An 18684-nucleotide genomic window follows, 5' to 3' on the forward strand; every position below is an offset into this window, starting at 1 on the left:
TAAAACATAGGAGAGACAAACAATTTGTGGGCAAGGGCATCTACAATGGAAGCAAAAGAGAACTAAAAGTATTAGAAAATATTAAGTGATACAATGTCCAGTGCGGTTAAACAGGTAGGAACTTCTTGCAAGAAGCCGTGACATATTTACCCTGCACTTTAAAAGCTGTTTATCTCTTGGGAGTTCTGGTTCTCAAGCAACATATGACACCCTGGACATAAGTAACAGTCTTTGTAACTACTTCGACTTGAAAAGAGATTGTTGTTCAACATTTTAGTTTAGTAAACTACACATTTTCCATGCAGGGAAATTGTGGAATATACTAAAATGGACTAGAAATAAATATCTCACAGGGTAGAAAGTTACTTTAAAGAGTTCAACCACAGAGCAGAAAATGGCATCTGGGAGAACTAAAAATAGGTTATGACAGCAGTTCCCCCAATGAAACCAAAACTACCTAATTACTGCTTGAAACTTGCTTAGATTCACCATTGCTGTAGAGAAAGCCATAGCAGCCAAGGAGGAATCTTATTATGATGAGTACAAAGGTGGCCTTGTAATCATCTACCCTATTTTTGGTGGTGCTGTCCCAGGAGAGTAAAACTATGGGGAGAAAACAAGGGGTGCCATAGAATGATGCTCTGACGAGTCTTGATTTTAGAACTTACAGACTTCATGGGGGCATCCATTAACTTTCAATCCCAAAATATTTTGTGTATTGCAACAGTGTGAAATATTGGGTTTTACTCAATGTAACATTGTTTCCAGAAAAAAGGCCTCGTCATTCACAAGTGGCTTTAGATTTGTTTATTTCTAAAACTTGAAATCACTTACTTATGGTTCATTATTATACCTCTTTCTGTTTTAATCCATCATTTTTCTAGCGGTCTGTGAATCTGGAGACATCTTTACCTTAGTGACAATAATGTGTTTTATTGCTAGTTCTGTCTCCTAAGCCTTGTGGGTTTCCCTCACTAATCTGGACATTTACAAAGTGCTATCAGGTAACATACTAAATGTTGTTTTTTTTAGTTGTACCATTTGAAGATGCAATGAAATCTGACAGTAACAGCCTGCAGGTAAAAGTGGCCTTCATTATTGATCTGCAACACAAAAGTAAGACAAGATGCCTGTATTTTATCAATTTTGGTGAGATCCCCTTTGAAAAAAATAAGCCTTTAGACAATAAGTGCAGCACCTTTTGTCACGGTTTCCTCCCCTTACCATTGCATCTATTGAGGAACAAAGTTAATTGTGCTCAAACAGTGAATTTTAACTATTTCCCACCTTGAACCCACGATCTGCTCATGACTCTTTTGTTCTTCGTTCTGGGTGTGTTTGTGTTTGGTGGAACAGGAACCGTACCTTCCCCTCTTGTTTTGATGGCACAGCTTAGGTAGGCGACTTTAATCTTACGTTGCCAGCATGGTAACCCCTCTCTTCTGCAAGACCTGTCTTATAGGCCGCATGACCAAGAGGTGCAGACCTGTTGACCTGTGCTCTGATTTGGCTGGAATGAACAAAATGCTCGGGAGGAGAAAAATAAAACCGATTGTTTTCCCTGTGTCTCCCCCCCCCACCGTTCTGGCTGGCGTGAGTGGCCAGAGTGCACACTCTGGCTTTTGCCCCGGCTGCCCCCTCCCCCCACAGCGCGGCGCACTTGCCGCAGGAAGGCAGGCGGGAGGGGCGGAAGCCTGCCGCATTCAGGCCTGTAGAGGTAGAGGTTAGTCTCTATCGGGAGGCAGGCACCGCCGGGAGACCAGAATTAGGCGTGGGAGGGCCACAGAAGGAGGATTTTCCACTGACAGAAATAGTGTGATTGAGTGGCGCATTGCCTGTTGGCTGCCACTGATCTGGCCTCAGCCTGTGTTTTCAAAAGTTGCACCTTCTGCCGTTTTGAAAAGAATTTGCAGGATATAAGAGGGAGAGCACACCAGAACCAGGATGGAGCTGATTTAGATTACTGGAAACTGTAGGGACTCCATGCCCAAACGGTTTTTTTTTGTATCGCGGGATTTTATGGGCCTTGGGTAACATGCCAGTGTTTTGCAAGATCTCTAGTGTCAGCAAATGACTTTGGATTGAAAAATGTTATCCTAGATTATTCTTAAAGAGACATTATTAATGCCTTGCAAAGTTGCTTCGTCAACTAACAGTATCTGAAAAAATGCGAAACCTCTGTTTACAGCTTTCCCTCATAGCACACCAATGTAGAATGCCTATTCTTCGGCGCCATACCCCTCCCCACATAATGCCCTTAAACAGAGTCTCATTCTCATGGAATTACACTATGAGTAAGCAGTGGGTTGTATTCTTTGCCTGAGAGAGGTGCCAGTGCTCTGCACCTTGACCAAACCACTTTAGAAAACTTAGGCGTTTTAGAGGTAAATTGTGATTCATCTGGTGGTGGGCCAGAGCACGACCCATCTGATGAACTCTTTGAGGCTTGCAATGAAGAATGCATTTATAAAGATGCGCTTACTTATTGACTAACACTGCAAACCTAGCAGTGGAGTGATGGTTGGCATGCTGGCAGGGCCAAAGTGATTGCAGTGTGGTGCAGGTAACCACGCTCAAGAGCTGGGAATTAAGTTCGCGGTGTGGCTCAACCAACAGGGATGCTTCCATGAACCCCTGTGAAAGCGTTCTATGGCGAGGCTCATGGAAGCGTGCCTTTTGCCTTTGGAGTTTATGCTGGCAAATGAGGTGTTCACCTGGGCCTAAAGGGTTCAGAAGAAGCCAGACAAAGGCAGGGCAACCCTGTCACAAAATGGTGCTGGCATGTAACCCTGTGTTTGCAGGAGAATAAGATTCTTATCAAGGTGGTGCTTATGCCCAAAGGGTTGTGTGCTGCTTTAATGTGTCTCCCAGCATCAGTCATGGTACTGCATAGAATTGTAAGCCATTGGTGCTGAGTCATTTTCACCTCTTGAGGAGGTTTCCCCGCTTTATCCCAGGAATGTGCCAGTAATCATGGTATACATTTCAGAACATGTATTTGATTATAAACAGTCTCTTTCTTGCTGTAAAAACAATTTCCCTAAACACTTATAATTTGAGATACAGGTGATACTAAACCTTATTGCTAAATAAGGCCGGTATACCGATTCATCTTTACAAATATACTTTATAGGTTTGAGCTCTTTTATGAACACAAGGATTTAATAATTGCTGTGTTCAATTATTTTTCATGAGGTTAAATTTATATCAAATCATAAATGGTGATGCTACTTTCACAAATTATCCACCACTTCTGTAGGTGAAGTGTTGTTGTAAAGACAGCCATATAATTTAGCTAAAATCTTCCTGGGTTTTCTGAGAATACCTTAAGTCCAGGGATGGGTATCAATGGGTTTGGATCTTGATAGAGGAGTAAACCACATGGAAGTGTGGTTGCATCACTTCCTCCTACAAGGCAAAGCTCTAAATCTCTCCGAGTGCTGCTCACAGGGAAAAGGATGTCATCCCCAAGAATGAAAAAGCTTGGGAGGAGTTCAGGATTCTCTCTTTGCCAAGGAGAGGAGGAGTCCAGCAAACATTGTGGCCCCCCTTGCTACAATACAAAATTTTAGACAGAGTCAAGTCAAATAAGAATCTCATGAACTGTGCCTGCTGCCTTAACGTGCTACACACTGAACAATGGTACCATATAAAGAATATCATTGACAGGAATAGATCATTTCATGCATAGAAGTCTTCCCTTTCGCTAAATTACGTTGTGAAATTATAAAATGACAGTTTATTAGGTAACTATGGTTGGGTCCTCAATTTCATTCCATTAATGGTAGAATGGATTTTGTCAGGTACAATATGGAGACCTCTTAGTGATGAGTTGTACATAGAGCTTTCTGAAAGAATAATAACTCAAATAAGCCTGTTCAATTCTTTCCAATGTAGCAAGATGGTTACAGAGACAGCATATCAATATGAATGCTGCTGTGATTCCATACCAACTCAAAACTTCTAGCCATGCTTCACAGAACAATTCAGGAATAGAGCCAATCCCAAGGTATAATCCCTGTTACTTTGAACTCTTCAGGCAGGGTCATGTAGCCTGATAATTCCCTTGCTTCCGAGGGCTCATTCCCTATATACACATCAGTCCTGTGAGGTGGAGTAAATATGACTAGCCCACAATAATTTCTACCTTGATGACTGACCCACAATGGGCAAACATCCATCCGTAACCATCCATCCATCCATCAAATAAATCCATCCATCCATTACAAACCTGTCATGCCATCCATCCATCCATCCACCCACCCACCCATCATCATCATCATCATCATCATCCATCCATCCATCCATCCATCCATCCAAATCCGTCAATCCATCATCATTAAATAATCATCCAAATCCATCCATCCATCCATCCATCCATCAAATCATTATTCATCCATCCATCCATCATACATTAGTAAATGTCCAATCATTATTCATCATGTAAAATGTATCCATTACATAAATAAATTAAAAGATGTTATGTAAGCACCTTCAATAGCTGGGCTTGGTCCTTCAAATTCATCTGGGGATTGTAAATACTTCATGCAATGACTCTCGGTCCTGTCTTCGTATCATGGCAAGCAGTTAGTCATTGTGTATTTTCTTCCTTTAGATGTATAATTCCAAATGGAACTCAAGACGCCTTGCTACCCTGGGGTTTAGGTCTCACTGGTTTCCCTAACACGAGTTTCCATCTCCATGGCCTTCTCACAGAGCTCAAGGGTCCTCTTGACATTGATGGCAATCAACTGCATCAAATTGTGTCAAGAGAGGTTTTAAAACAGGAATGCTCAGGTGCTGTGTGGTTTCCGGGCATATTATGGTAGTGTTCAGGAGAGAATGCTGCTAGAACTGCATTATACAGCATCCAATCTACAATATCAAATCAAAGGCTTTATGAAACTATGTTCCAATGCTGGAATGAAAGATGGTATGTTGTTCGTAAGTTAGAAAAGAACATGGATATCAAACCAGCTACTAAGGGAGAAAAGGTGTAAAAAGTCAAGTTTTCTTCATGAGCTAACAATAAACATGAATAAAAATTAGAGATTAGAGATACAAAAAACCCACAGAAAAAAGACTTACTGTAGGTGGATCCACCAACATTGAAATTAGATTCTGGTTTTTTCAGTAGGGATCTTGAAGCTGCCGGGCTTTCATCTCTACTCCCATGAAATCTTTAAACAGAGTTTCTGAATGTCAGTTAGTGGGCCACAGTACTTGACGAGGAAACCCGTGCACAGTTTGACATCTCAATGAGTCTACAAAAAATGATGAATCTATAATTGTTAATGTCCTTTTTTGGGTTTTACAACTCTCAAAGTTGCTTGTAGCGATGCAGCCATGTTTTTTAGCTGACATCTAATACACTTATATGAATTTTCAAATCAAAAGTATGTATTAAAACAGAAAATTAGTGTGGTGTAGTGGTTAAGGTGTCAGACCAGGATCTGGGAAACCCAGGTTCAAATCCCCATTCTGCCATGGAAACTTGCTGGGTCACCTTTGGGTCAGGATACTACAGTACCTTATGCATCAGCATCATTAATTTTTACTACAGATATGAAGTAAAGAAAAGTCATTACATGGGATACCTAGTATAGATTAGGTTGAAAGTGTTCCCTGTAAGTGATTCCACAATCAGAATGGGCTTTAGCATAGGGTCTCCCCTTAAAAGCAATGGTGGTACATTGGGAGGTGAGGAATTTGAGGAATTTGAAACCTCTTTTCATGCCACTCTCTCATTCGAGCAAAATGGCCCCCTCCCTATTTCTTTTTAGAGTGAAAGGGCCTCCCCTTAAAAGCGTCCTGACTACCAAGTTAGGTCAGGGAAACCTACAAGCGATTCGTAGTCGAGGGTCTTGTATAATGAGAGACTGAATCCATTTTGAAAGTAATTTGATCATTCTCCTAGCTTACAAAAACAAAGAAAGAACAGAGACTATAAAAAAAGAGATTAATATCCTACTAGTATAAATTAATGAGACATTTAATAAACTGAACATATTAAAAAGGTTAACATTGTACCCTTTAGGTGTGGCTTAGACCAGCCAGGGGTAGGGGCCTGAAACTCGTCTCAGATGTTCCGAAGGAACTTCCACGAAGATTTCCCATCAGCTACCCAGCACTGGCCAGAGTGGCCCATGCAGACCAAGCGTGGATGAAGTTCTGTCCCTGGCTATCTGGAGAAAACCATAGATTCTAACGGACATTCAGTGGTAGCAGCTTGCACTAAACAAAACTCATTGTCAGAGGGGTACGAGGTCCAAACAGCACCTGGAGACAAAGCCTCCTGAGGGTGTGCCCCCTGGAGTCCTACCCCCACAAGTTGCTGCAGGGAGCCTGGGGGGGAGGGAGGATCCCATCAAGTGGTGGGTCTTCCCATTCCTTCTAGGTCAAAATAATCTGCATATTTAGCAAAGGCTCATGGTTATGTTATGACTTGAAAACATAGTCCAATGCACTGACCTTGGAGATCAGGAACATGGCCTCGTCCCCCTGTTTTTAGCAGGCCCAATGTGAGACTATCTTTTCAAAGAGTTATTGTTGAAATGCTGACCATAGCAGAAAAGATGGTCCAAGAACTTTAACCTCCCATTTACTTTAACTCTGCCAGCAGCCAGCTGAAAAAGCAGCCTCCTCCATGCTGGACTGTTTTGACTCCGTAGCTTTGTTGGAGGCAAGTCGAGGACTTGCCTCCACTCAGGGGCTGGGCTCTCTGGTCACATGGGGGAGCTGATTTTGCCCTACATGACCAGATGACGTGCGCCCGGAGACATGAGTTACCCCATGTCCCTGGGCAGATACGCCACTGCTCATTGTATCCCCACTTGTGTTTCTGATTGTACAAGATATTGGGCAATTAAATTTGGGGAACTATAACATATAGGAAGGAAAGTACTAGGTGTTGCATAAGATCATGCACAAGAAGAATTATGCTGAGTCTTTCTATCTTTTTGTTGGTACATGGCTGGATCCAAACCAATGCCATTCCAGAAAACAAGAGTATCAATGTCAGAGTGAAGTATTTTGAGTACCATTGCACTGGAGCCAAATATGTCCTCTTTAGAAAGACACTAAACTTTAAAATTAATTCCTCCCTGTTCCTTGGCATATATAATAATGTACCTGTTTATCTGGGCTCGGAACTCTTTACTTTGTTGGGTCCATCTAATTTTCTCTCCACTCAAGCCATCTATCAGTGTAGAAGCTGCCTGCATCTTTTTTCTGCACATTTCTGCATCATTCAAAAGGTCCTAAAATGACAAAATGCCACATAACATTACACTTTTCAAATTATCACCTTGATAGCTCTTTTGCTTCAAAATATCTTATAAATTTACTTAAAACAAATACATGCTTCAAGGCTTATATAGCATAAATGATAATTGCTAGTCTGGAACTGAAATAAAATATTACAGCATTTTGAACATATAGTTGGTAACAAACATTATTAGCTGTTAGTTTACTTTAGTTTCTTGCCTTTCCAGAAACAGCAATAGGTATAAAGACCTTACAGTTCCATCCTAAACAGAATCACATTCTTGTAAGCTCATTGTAACTCTGCTTAGGATGGCACTGAAAATGACCATAGACTCTAGATCCCATCAAGTGGTGGGTCTTTCCATTCCTTCTAAAATGACTAAGCTGAGGCTATTGTACTTTGGCCACATTATGAGAAGACAAAAGAGTCATTTGAAAAGACAATAATGTTAGGAAGAGATAGAGAGAGCTGACGAAATGAGGGACCCAACATGAGATGGATTAGAGAACAATGCATGAAGCCTACAGACTTGAGTTTTCAAGACCTAATCAAGTCTGTTATGGATATGCTATTTTAGGGGTCATTAATTCATAGGGTCACAACAGGTTTGAAGCAACTAGACACCACTTAGCACTCACACACTACATATGTTTCCAGAGGCTATCCCCTGACAGTTGCAGTTTCTAGGTTATCTTCAAGAGCAGCCCCACACAGAATGTGTTGAAATAATCCAACTGTGCGGTTCAGAAACATGTATCATTATGGGCAGATTGGCTAAGTCTAACTAATGAGAAAATTGGCAAATCAGATGCAGCTGATGGAAGGTGTTCCTGGCCACAATGCTAACCTGCTTTTCAAACAGCAAGGCAGAGTCCATGAGCACTCCAGGCGGTTAACCTGGTCTGAAAAGCCAACATGACGTCATCTCTAGAACAAATGGATTTAGTCCCTTTAGAATATCAGCCTTTGTGACCAGCATTACTTCTGCCTTATCTAGATTCAGGTTAGCTTTCCACAGTTTTTTTTTTTTTTTTTTTTTGTCCCAAAGGGAAAAAACTCTACCTTAATATATAGTAACTACCAGAGCATTTATGATCAGAGAAATGCCTTAATAATTTACAAAAGAAATGGCTTTTGCCAGATGTTATTTTAAGGGAAAACAAAGTACGCATATAGTAAAAACAAAAGTTCTATGTTACAAAATGTTTCTCTTTTTACCATCTTCTCCATTCAATTGCTGCATCGGGAATTTTGCTTGCCCTTAGCTTTATCCAGTTCTGCTTGCTTTTCATCATAATAATTCTCTTGAGCCTTTTGCTGTTCCATAATTTACTTGCTATTTTCAAACGTCCTTCTTGTTTTTTTGCCATTAATTGTAGCCTAAAATAAGAAAAAAAATAGAAGGCAATGGCGAAATGAAAGCTTCACACAATTTGCTCTATTTTTCTACAACTGTTTTTTAAGCTTTTTTATCAATAAGATGGAAAGCTACATGAGAACAGAGAAACAAAAAGACAAAAAGAAGTTTAATAACAACTGCCCTAATAGAGCTGCCTCCCTACAAAATGTTTTACACCCTCTAGAAAAGACATGCCTGCTTGAGCTTGGTTCTGTCTCTTTCCAAAGGGAAAGCACTTTAAGGAGAACAGAAATCCTAAATAGAGTCTACTGACCTTTGAAGAGGCTTATTGCTCCCAAGGAAATGCTCTTAAGAATTAGAAGGTACAGAGAGAATTAGAGATGGTGCATAGAGTCTTTTGCCTGTTCACTCAATACTAACAAGACTTCCTAATATTTTTTCATTGGGGCTTATAAAATTTACGATTACACACTTGAGAGGTGAAAAAAGAGATCATCACATGGGACTATTAATAGTACAATTTAGAAGTCACTGCTTTTAAAAATGCATCTTCGCTTCAGAGACTGTACAGCATTTCTTTGGGGGGGAGAATTTCTAAAGGTATTTTTCTTTTCCATGGTTTGTGATGTGTACAAGAATCTCATTAAGTACGGCAGAGCTTAGCTATGACCGGGAGAATCCCCTTGCTAGGAATATATTAGGAATATAGAGAGTTGGGTTTGTGGAAAGAGTGATGACCGCATGAGTGACTTACCTGCACGCTGCCCACAGTGCACGAAAAGAGTTGAGGATGTCACGCTTCCCTGCTGAATAGGCTGTTAGAACCAGTGCTGGGGTGGAGTCGACTTGCAGTTGTAGTCCCACATTAGCAAGCACCAATGACATTCAGGAAATGTAGCGGCCAGGAGGTTCTGGAAGCTGAAATTTAGGCTGCTAGAGGAAAAAGGTTAAAAATCCAGGTTTACCCCCCAAGGGTGGCATTCTATACTGAAATGCTACCTAGCATTCCACCAGCACTTGGGAAGGCCGAGGAAGCTAGGCAAGCGAGGAGATACAGGGGTCTCAATCGCGTGGATGATAAAGGTGGGTGTAAGGCGAGAGGGTTTCAGCTTTGTCAGGAACTGAGGGAACCTTTTTGAGATAAGGCAGAGCCTGTAGCCACCAAAGGGGCCCGGGCTTCATCTTAACCAAAGAGGAACCCAGGCTGCTGGCACTCCAACATTAAAAAAAGGTGGCAAGAACAAGCTTTTAAACTGATCAATCCTTGGGGAAGTGACGACAGGAGGCTGAGGTGACCGGTTAAAGGAGACTACAGAGTCGCATGGGGATGCAGACAGAGAGAGGAGAGGTTTTCTAGAATCAAGCATACATACAAAGCTGAGGAGCATAGCAATGTGTTAAAAGTGATAAAGGTAATCTACTGGCAGCTAGAAGGAGCAAAACCACATAAATCCCAGGTTAGGGAACTAGAGACCCAGGAGTGCTCCTACAAAGTGTCTCTATGCTAATAAAGTAGAAACATTCAATAACCAGCCTAAAATGGGGCAGCTGAAGTCTAGAGGACTTTGAAAAGGAAGGGGACAGGCTTGTTGATGCCTTAAGTGGGCATCACAGAGACCATGGTGGACCATAGGAGAACCAGTGGGATAGCTGTTATCCCGAGGTTACAGGCTCTACAGAGGAGGATAGGACGGAGGCGTGTGGGGTGGGGTGGCCCTCATCCATCAAGAAACATAGTGTCACACATAAAATAGACAATGCACGAGGGGAGGGCTGAGTTCCTCTACAGAAGCACTGCTTGGATATCAATACCAGGGGGTGAAGCATAACTTTAACATTACAGGAATATATTATACGTCCCCCCTGACCAAAGTACTGCATAAGAGGGTTCTGAGGATGGAAAAAGAAGGGTATTAGAAGGAAGGCCAAGCAAAACGCAAAAATAGTGCATTGTGTGTAATAGAGGCGACAAATTTTTAACTATCCCCACATAAACTGGAAAAAAATGCATATTCCAGGGCAGTCACAGTAAGGAGAGAACATTACCAGATGGATATGCCTTTAAACTGGCTGTGAGAGCTTAGAGCAGATGGTTGTAGAGACCAACCAGAGGAGATGTGATCCTAGATGCTAGATTTCCTATATTGGGACCCAGGACCTAGTGCTTGGGAGAGTCCCAGTGTTGTTGAGCCCAGATAAAGGGAACAAAAGCGGAAACCACAAATGCTGTCAGATTCGAAGTATCTCTGCATCTTTGAACAAGTGACAACTTCACTAAATGTAGTTACATTTGCCTTCAGAAAAGGGGAAATTTCTCCCAAAAAAAGATGAAGGGGGATGATAGTGCGCAGAAAGGAAGCTGAAAGGGAAAATCAAGAGGAAGTCAAAAATGTCCAAAGGTTCTTGGAGAGTTATTTAAAAACACAGTCTCTTAAAAGCTCAGCTGGAATGTGTTCACATGGAGTTAAGGAAAGGCAAGCTGCCACAGTCAAAAAGAAAGCCACCATGGTTAACAAAAGGGGCGTTAGAGGAAATTATTAGGAAAAAAAAAAAGGAGTGCTCTTTTTAGAAAATGAAGTCTAACTTAACTGATTAGAAGGAATACCAGAGAGAACACAAATGGTGGCAAAGAGAAGCAGAGCTTAAGCTGCTAAGGGAGGCAAAAAAGGATTATAGAAGAGCATGGCTCGCGAACATCAAGACTAGCTTAACAAAACCAGTTCCTTCCAGAGTACATCAGGTAAAGAAACAGGGAAAGCCATGCTAGGGAATTGCGGTAGGCCCATTAGATGATGGAAGGAACAAAGGTGTGCTAAAAGATTGACCGGCGAGATTGCAGAGAGAGCTGAATGAATTCTTTTGCATCTGTCTTCCTACCAGGAGGTGAGGAGAAGGAATTCCTGCACCTGAACCAAGCTTCTTGGGAGGTGAATCCGAGGAACTAAGCGAGAAGATAGTGGTAGACAAAGGGAAAGAGAGAAGTTCTGGCAGCCATTGATAAACTAGAAATGCTACCAGAATCCCTGGCCCCAGATTACATTCATCCAGAGAGTTCTTAAAGAGCTCAAGCATGAACTTGCTGATGTTCACCTCATATTAATATGCAACTTATCCCTGAAAATCAGAGCTCCATCCCTGAAGAGCTGGAAGGTATGGCCAATGTCACACCAAATCTTTAAAGAAAGGAAAGGGTCTAAAGAAGGGATACCCCGGAAATTACAAGAGCCACTCAGTTTGACATCTATTTCCTGGTAGAATTTAGTAGGAATCTATCATTAAAGATAAAATTATTCAACAATGTAGAGAAAAGCAAGACCCATGCTGAAAGGAAGGAGTCCAGCACTGGCTTTTTGTAAGGAGACAAGAGTCCTGTCTTTACAAGAGCTTACCTAGAGTTCTTTGAGGGGTGTAAACAGACACATGTATGGATAAGGGGAACCAGTGGACATTGTCTACTTGGATTTCCAAAAGGCTTTTTTTGACAAGGAAGTTCCTCAGCTCAAGAGACTGTTGAGAAAACTCAGCAATGAAGGAATAAGAGGGAAGTCCTCCTATGTATTAAAAAAACTGGTTAGCGAAGGAACAGAAACAAAGGGTTGGGTATAAATGGGAAGTTCTCACAGTATGGAGAGATGTAGGGTGTAGCGTGTCCCCCAAGGATCCGTATTGGGACCAGTGCTCTTTCACTTATTCACTAAATGACCTGGGAAGTAGGGAGTGCAGGTAGAAGCGTGGTGGCCAAGTTCTGCAGATGATACCAAATTATGCTTAGGGTGGTGAGAACCACAAAGGATTCATGCGAAGAAGCTCCAGCAGGACCTTGATAAAGTGGGTGAGTGCGAAAACCAGGGAAATGGCCCAAATGCAGTTCAATGTAGCATAAAATGTAGAAGTGATGCACATAGGGAGCCAAAATCCAAACTTCACATACACGCTACAGGGGTCGAGTGCTATCAGTCCACAGACCAGGAAAGGAGGAGTTTAAGGCGTCTTGAGTGGATAGTTCCATGGGAGAATGTCAACTCCAATGCCATGGCTTGGCTGTGAAAAAGGCAAACTCTATGCTGCGAGGGATAATTAGGAAAGGAGTTGATAATAAGCCAAGAGCTGCAAGGATGCGTCATGCCCTTATACTAAAGCAGTGGATTAGCGAAGCTTGCACTAGAAGTACTGTGTTCAGTTTACTAGTCACCCACATCTCAAAAAAGGATGATTGGAAGAGATAGAGAAAAAAGTGCAGAGAAAGGGCAGCAAGGATGATTGGAAGGATTGGAGCACAACCAACTTCCTTATGAGGAGAGGCTGCGAAGCGTTTTGGGACTCTTTAGTTTGGAGAGGGAGATGTCTGAGGGGGGGATATGAGTTAGAGAAGTCTATAAAGGTATGCATGGGGTGAAAATGTTGACCCAGAGAAATTTTTCTCTCTTTCTCACAATCTACCTAGAACCAGGGGAGGCATTCATTGAAAATGCTGGGGGGAAGAATTAGGACTAATAAAAGGAAACACTTCTTCACGCAATGTGTGATTGGTGTCTGGAATATGCTGCCACAGGAGGTGGTGATGGCCACTAACCTGGATAGCTTTAAAAAGGGCTTGGACAGATTTATGAAGGAGAAGTCAATCTATGGCTACCAATCTTGATCCTCCTTGATCTCAGATTGCAAATGCCTTAGCAGACCTGGTGCTCAGGAGCAGCAGCAGCAGAAGGCCATTGCTTTCACATCTTGCATGTGAGCTCTCAAAGGCACCTGGTGGGCCACTGCGAGTAGCAGAATGCTGGACTAGATGGACTCTGGTCTGATCCAGCAGGCTAGTTCTTATGTTCTTATGTTCTTTTACCCCACCACCCCTGCTGCAAGTCCTGTAAACCCTCTGTTGAGGGTCAGGGAAACCCTAGTCAACAAAATGACAGCGAGAAGTGCTAATTGGGAAAAATTATTCCTAACTTTTGCAACAAGCCTCAAACTAAGCTAGGAGGGAAGAAGAAGAAGAAAGGAAGTTCTTCTTTCATAGGCTCCTTCCACACACATTCATAAGATCCTAACATACGTTATCAACAATATTGGACTGCTCAATGTCACCATCTGGAATTGCGACCAAATTTCAGTTTCAGCAAACACCAGATTTGGAGCAACCTGCCCAGGCAAAACAACCACTGAATTACATGGTTAATGAAATTAGGGTGGGGGAAAGCACATCTCCATTGTCATCATACCTAGCATGGTACAGACACAAAAGACCACAAAAACTGAACTGTGCAATATTATAGCAATTTTGTTACTCAGTAATTAGAAACATATAGAAAATAGATGTTGTTTACCTTAAGAGGCAACACTTCTCTGTTTATGCCATAGAATATTGCCATAGCTTGTGTCCAAGAAAGGAGGCCTGCCACATTACCACAGACCTTTTTACCATTTTCAAAAGTATAATCCTCCATTTGAAAATAAGGCTGCAACAATTCCACTGTTTCTTCATTAATCGAATCTTTCGCAAACTGCTGGAGACTCTGCAGAAATGGCCCACTCATTAGCTGAAAAGGGGGGAAAAACAACCAAAGCTGCTTTAGGTGCAGGGCACTTGTGTGTTTATGCTTGGGTTTTTTTTGGTTTCTCCATTCTGCTTGAAGTGATTTTTTTTTCAAAGGGATGGAAATTGTTTTATATTTGTACAACTTATTTACTTTATTGGGGTTTTTTTATTCAATCAAATGCACAAAGCTACTGAAAAGCAACTATTCCACACCAAATTTTTGCTCCCTTTTCTAGGTGGAGTAACAGATCCTCTAACTAAAGGATCTCAGGTAGTACATGTTGGGAAAGACCAAAGACCCTAAAGATCCACTACCAGTCAGACAATGTATATTGTGTACAGCAGTTCATGCATACAAATAAACAGATTTTAGAAAAACTGCAAAATACTAATTACTTTCAAAGACTCGCTCCATGATGGTTTCAAGCAAGGCTTTTCTGGGTCCATTGTTACTGGGTCTATTTTCTTTTGGAACAATAACAGACAGCAATCCATGATCCTCATGATCAGATGAGGTGGCTTGGCAAGTTTTCGAACGGTTGCAATATCTGCTGGTTTGATAGTCTGCAAAGAACAAAATTACTTTCAATTATTACCTAAATAAAATGTCATTAACATGGAGGTAATGTCATCAGACTGTATTTCACTAAGCAACAGACTGTACTAGCATTAATAAAATAGGTTCCAGTAGGAGACCCAGATAGGAAATCAGAAGTGTAATGACAGCAGTGTGTGTGTTGGGGGAGGGGGAAATCCCATCAAATTATAGTAAATATGCAGTACATTTTCTTAAAAATGATATAGTTTTGTATTTTTATGAGACTACATTTGATAATGTTATCAAGAGTTGCACTAAACTTCTAACATAAGGAAAGGCACTAATTCAAATAAATAAATAAAAATGTTGAAAACCATGCTAGTTAACAAATAGCACACTAGAAAACTATCAATGTATAGGGACTTCACGAGAACAGCTGAATAATGGGAAATGGTCACTCACATTCAAAGCAGCTTCTGCTTCTTCTAATGCTGGTCTGGCTGCCTCAAGCTTTGCTTCAGCTACCACTTTCTCTGAATCAATTTCATCAACAATCTTTTGTGCTTTGTCTTTCACACCTTGAACTTCATTTTTCACTTTAGCTGAAGCCTCAGCACTTACTGTTACTTCTGCCAACACCTAATAAAAAATTAAACATCAGGACTGTGGTTATCTTTAGTGATGCAGAATTGGGGGGGGGGTCATCAATTCAAACTCAAGGGTTCCCTTTCTTATTATCAGCCAATACTGTACTTCAACAGATTACAGATCCAGCATGTAATGGATTTGTCCCCTGCCAATTGTTCCCTCCACTTTCCTGAGCAAACATGTTATTGCAAAGATGGCAGAACTGGCAGCAGGTGAGGTTGGCTGGCAAAAATAGATCTCTTGCAGGTCTCTATGTTCTTTATTTGCATTGCAGGCAAGATTGATTGTGCCCTATGGCACATGCCATCAGACAATGGCAATAGCAATGGAATGTGTTAACTGGAAGCAAGTATCTAATTTTACATTAAAATTTTGAACACCTTTTTATGGAACACTGTAATATTCCTGAAGTAGAAATGAATCCTCAAAAGAAAAAATCTGTGCTCTATTGAAATTCTTTTGGGGGCCAAAACAAACAAAATGAATAGCAACAGAGATCAATGCAAGATACTACACTTAGGCAGAAAAAATGAAATGCACAGATATAGGATGGGTGACACCTGGCTTGACAACACTACATGCAAAAGGGATCTGGGAGTCTTAGTAGACCACAAACTGATCATGAGTCAGCAGTGTGATGTGGCAGCCAAGAAAGCCAATGCGATTCTGGGCTGTATCAACAGCAGTATAATGTCTAGATTGAGGGATGTAATTGTACCTCTCTATTCTGCACTGGTTAAACCTCCTCTAGAATATTGTGTGCAGTTCTGGGCACTGCAACTCAGGAAGGATATGGATGGATCCAGAGGAGGGCAACCAAAATGGTAAAAGGTCTGGAATTCAACCCTACGAGGAGAGACTTAGGGAGATGGGTATGTTTAGTTTGGTGAAGAGAAGTTTAAGAGGTGACATGATAGTCATGTTTAGATATTTGAAGGGATGTCATGTGGTGAGGGAGCAAGCTTGTTTTCTGCTACTCCAGAGACTAGGACCAGGAGTAATGGTTTCAAGGTGAAGGAAAAGAGAGTCTGTCTAAACATCAGGAAAAACTTCCTGACAGTAAAGGCTGTTCGACGGTGGAATGCACTACCTAGGAGAGTGGTGGAGTCTCCTTCTTCTGAGGTTTTTGAAAGAGAGGCTGGATAGCCATCTGTGAGGAGTGCTTTGATTATGTGTTCCTGCATGGCAGAGGTTTGAACTTGATGGCCCTTGGGGTCTCTTCCAACTCTATGATTCTATGACAAAATTGTAACCAGGCATGGTAATTGTCTTGGTACTCACTTTGTCTGCTTTTACAGAAGCCAAAGCCAGTTCCTTCTCTTTCACTGCCAGTTCCTGAGAGAGTTTAGCAACAGATTCACTTGCCTCCATCAGTTTAGAAAGACCTGAGCACAGTGATCAAAATAATAGGATTGAGGGGTGTTATGTAATATATACTAACAAATGGGAACCTGCAAAAACGGCATCTCATTTCCCCATCCTTGACTATTTCCTCTTTCACTTCCCTGACAACCTCAAAGCCTCTTTCCTTTTCTTGTTTCCCTGTCTCCTTTCCACTAAACAGTCTCTTCCTTCAATCCCCCACCCATCCACAGCCTCTGCCTAGGAAAACTATGGCCCAGTTGAGTGGTGCTGGCTCACCCAAGCATTCAAGGGAAGGATTCATAGGATTTTCCCACTTAAGCTTCATAGGATGCAACCCCTATTATGGATACAAAAAGTCCTCAAGGACTTGAAGAGGGAATATCAATTTCTCTTCTATCCCTTCCCCTCATTATTTTTTCTTTCCCTCCTCCTGGCAACCCAGTATGCTTGTAAAAACAATTTCTGAATTTTTTTAAAGGACTCACTGTACTTAAAAAATGTTCAGAAAAGTCACAGTAGAACTTATTTTAGTGAAAATGTTTTGAGACAGCTGTCACAGATGTGGTTAGGAATAGGGATTTAACCAAAAAGATTGTGGAAGATGCTTCATTGAAGCTCAAGTACAAAGCATCTGAGAATGGCAAGAATGTCCAGCTTCACAGAAGTTAAGACAGTTCAAAAATGGGGTGTATTGATTGACTGAAAGTCAAGAAATATTCAGATGTATGAGAAACTTGTAATCACTATTTTTAAATAGACTTTGTTATGATCAAAAGCATCAAAAACTAACAACAAAAACTAACAACTGGGACCCTCGTACCTCAGGGACTGTCTGCCCCCATATGTCCCACGCCGGTCTCTGCGCTCGTCAGAGGCCAATTTGCTGGAGATCCCTGCCCCCTCCATGATGCGGCTGGCCTCCACTAGGGCCAGGGCTTTTACGGCCCTGGCCCCTGCCTGGTGGAATGCTCTCGCTCCAGCTGTCCGGGCCCTGAGGGACCTAAATGAGTTCCGCAGGGCCTGTAAGACCGAGCTATTCCGCCGGGCTTTTGGGGAGGCCGGCTGCTGATATAAGTGCCCGTTAACAGCTGAGACCCACTGTTCCCCTCTTAGAGGAGTTTTAGAGGAGTTTTAATAGTTGAACGCCATCTGCATTTTAAATGGTTATGAAACTTGAGCGCTGCATTTTAACTGATACCAATATTTAGCATTTTATTTTGTTTATCCACTTGTCTGTATTCATGTTGTAAACCGCCCTGAGCCCCTTGGGGGAGGGCAGTATATAAGCGGAACAAATACATTAAATATATATATATATTTGAAGTTATAAGATAATAAGTTAGCCATGAATGTGTGCCATGGGACAGCTAGTTATGATTTTAAAAATCAATAAATATCAGAAGCTGAACTGATTATGAGCTTTTTCTCAAAAGGGGCCTGGTGGGTTTCCTCCAGCAGCACTTCACACTCCTGTTAATCTTACCAATGTGCATACGCTCGGCTTGCTCATTAATGCTGGATAACTTATCACTATAAACTTCCTTATAGCCATTAATGAAAGAAAGATATGACTTGGGTGTGACATGAGCTCTTCGTCGGTATCTGTAATGCACAACGATGGTTGAAAATTAAATAACCATGACATTATTTGATGCAGTCTTACAAACAGGTGCACTCACTACTGATTCATGCAAATTTAGTAGTACAATTGACTAGTATAACTAGAAGAGGCCTCAAGTTTCCCTCTCAAATTTAAGGTAAATAGATTTTGATGTGATACAGTTGTAAAAATTGATATCTGAAGAATGATTTTTGAAATGATGAATGGGTATAATCTTGGAGTCAGTAAGTGTTCTATTTATTAAAAAAGTATATTCCATTCCAGCCACCAAAAGGGACCAAGGTAGCTTATATAATACAAGCAACACAGCCTCTTTCACTCACACAATAATGATACATATTAATACCAGAAA

The 18684-nt window shown here is 41.4% G+C and overlaps 1 protein-coding gene across 1 annotated transcript in view; it reads right to left on the minus strand.

Annotated features, from left to right (window-relative positions):
* DNAH8 (dynein axonemal heavy chain 8) overlaps positions 1-18684 on the minus strand; it is a 195288-nt gene that overhangs the window by 47104 nt on the left and 129500 nt on the right. The window contains 6 exon segments of the mRNA XM_048505004.1: positions 7132-7259; positions 13949-14161; positions 14557-14724; positions 15161-15337; positions 16628-16731; positions 18195-18313. Coding sequence (XP_048360961.1) covers positions 7132-7259; positions 13949-14161; positions 14557-14724; positions 15161-15337; positions 16628-16731; positions 18195-18313 — 909 coding nt within the window.

The sequence above is a fragment of the Sphaerodactylus townsendi genome, linkage group LG01 (assembly GCF_021028975.2).
Source record: "Sphaerodactylus townsendi isolate TG3544 linkage group LG01, MPM_Stown_v2.3, whole genome shotgun sequence".
Taxonomy (NCBI): domain Eukaryota; kingdom Metazoa; phylum Chordata; class Lepidosauria; order Squamata; family Sphaerodactylidae; genus Sphaerodactylus; species Sphaerodactylus townsendi.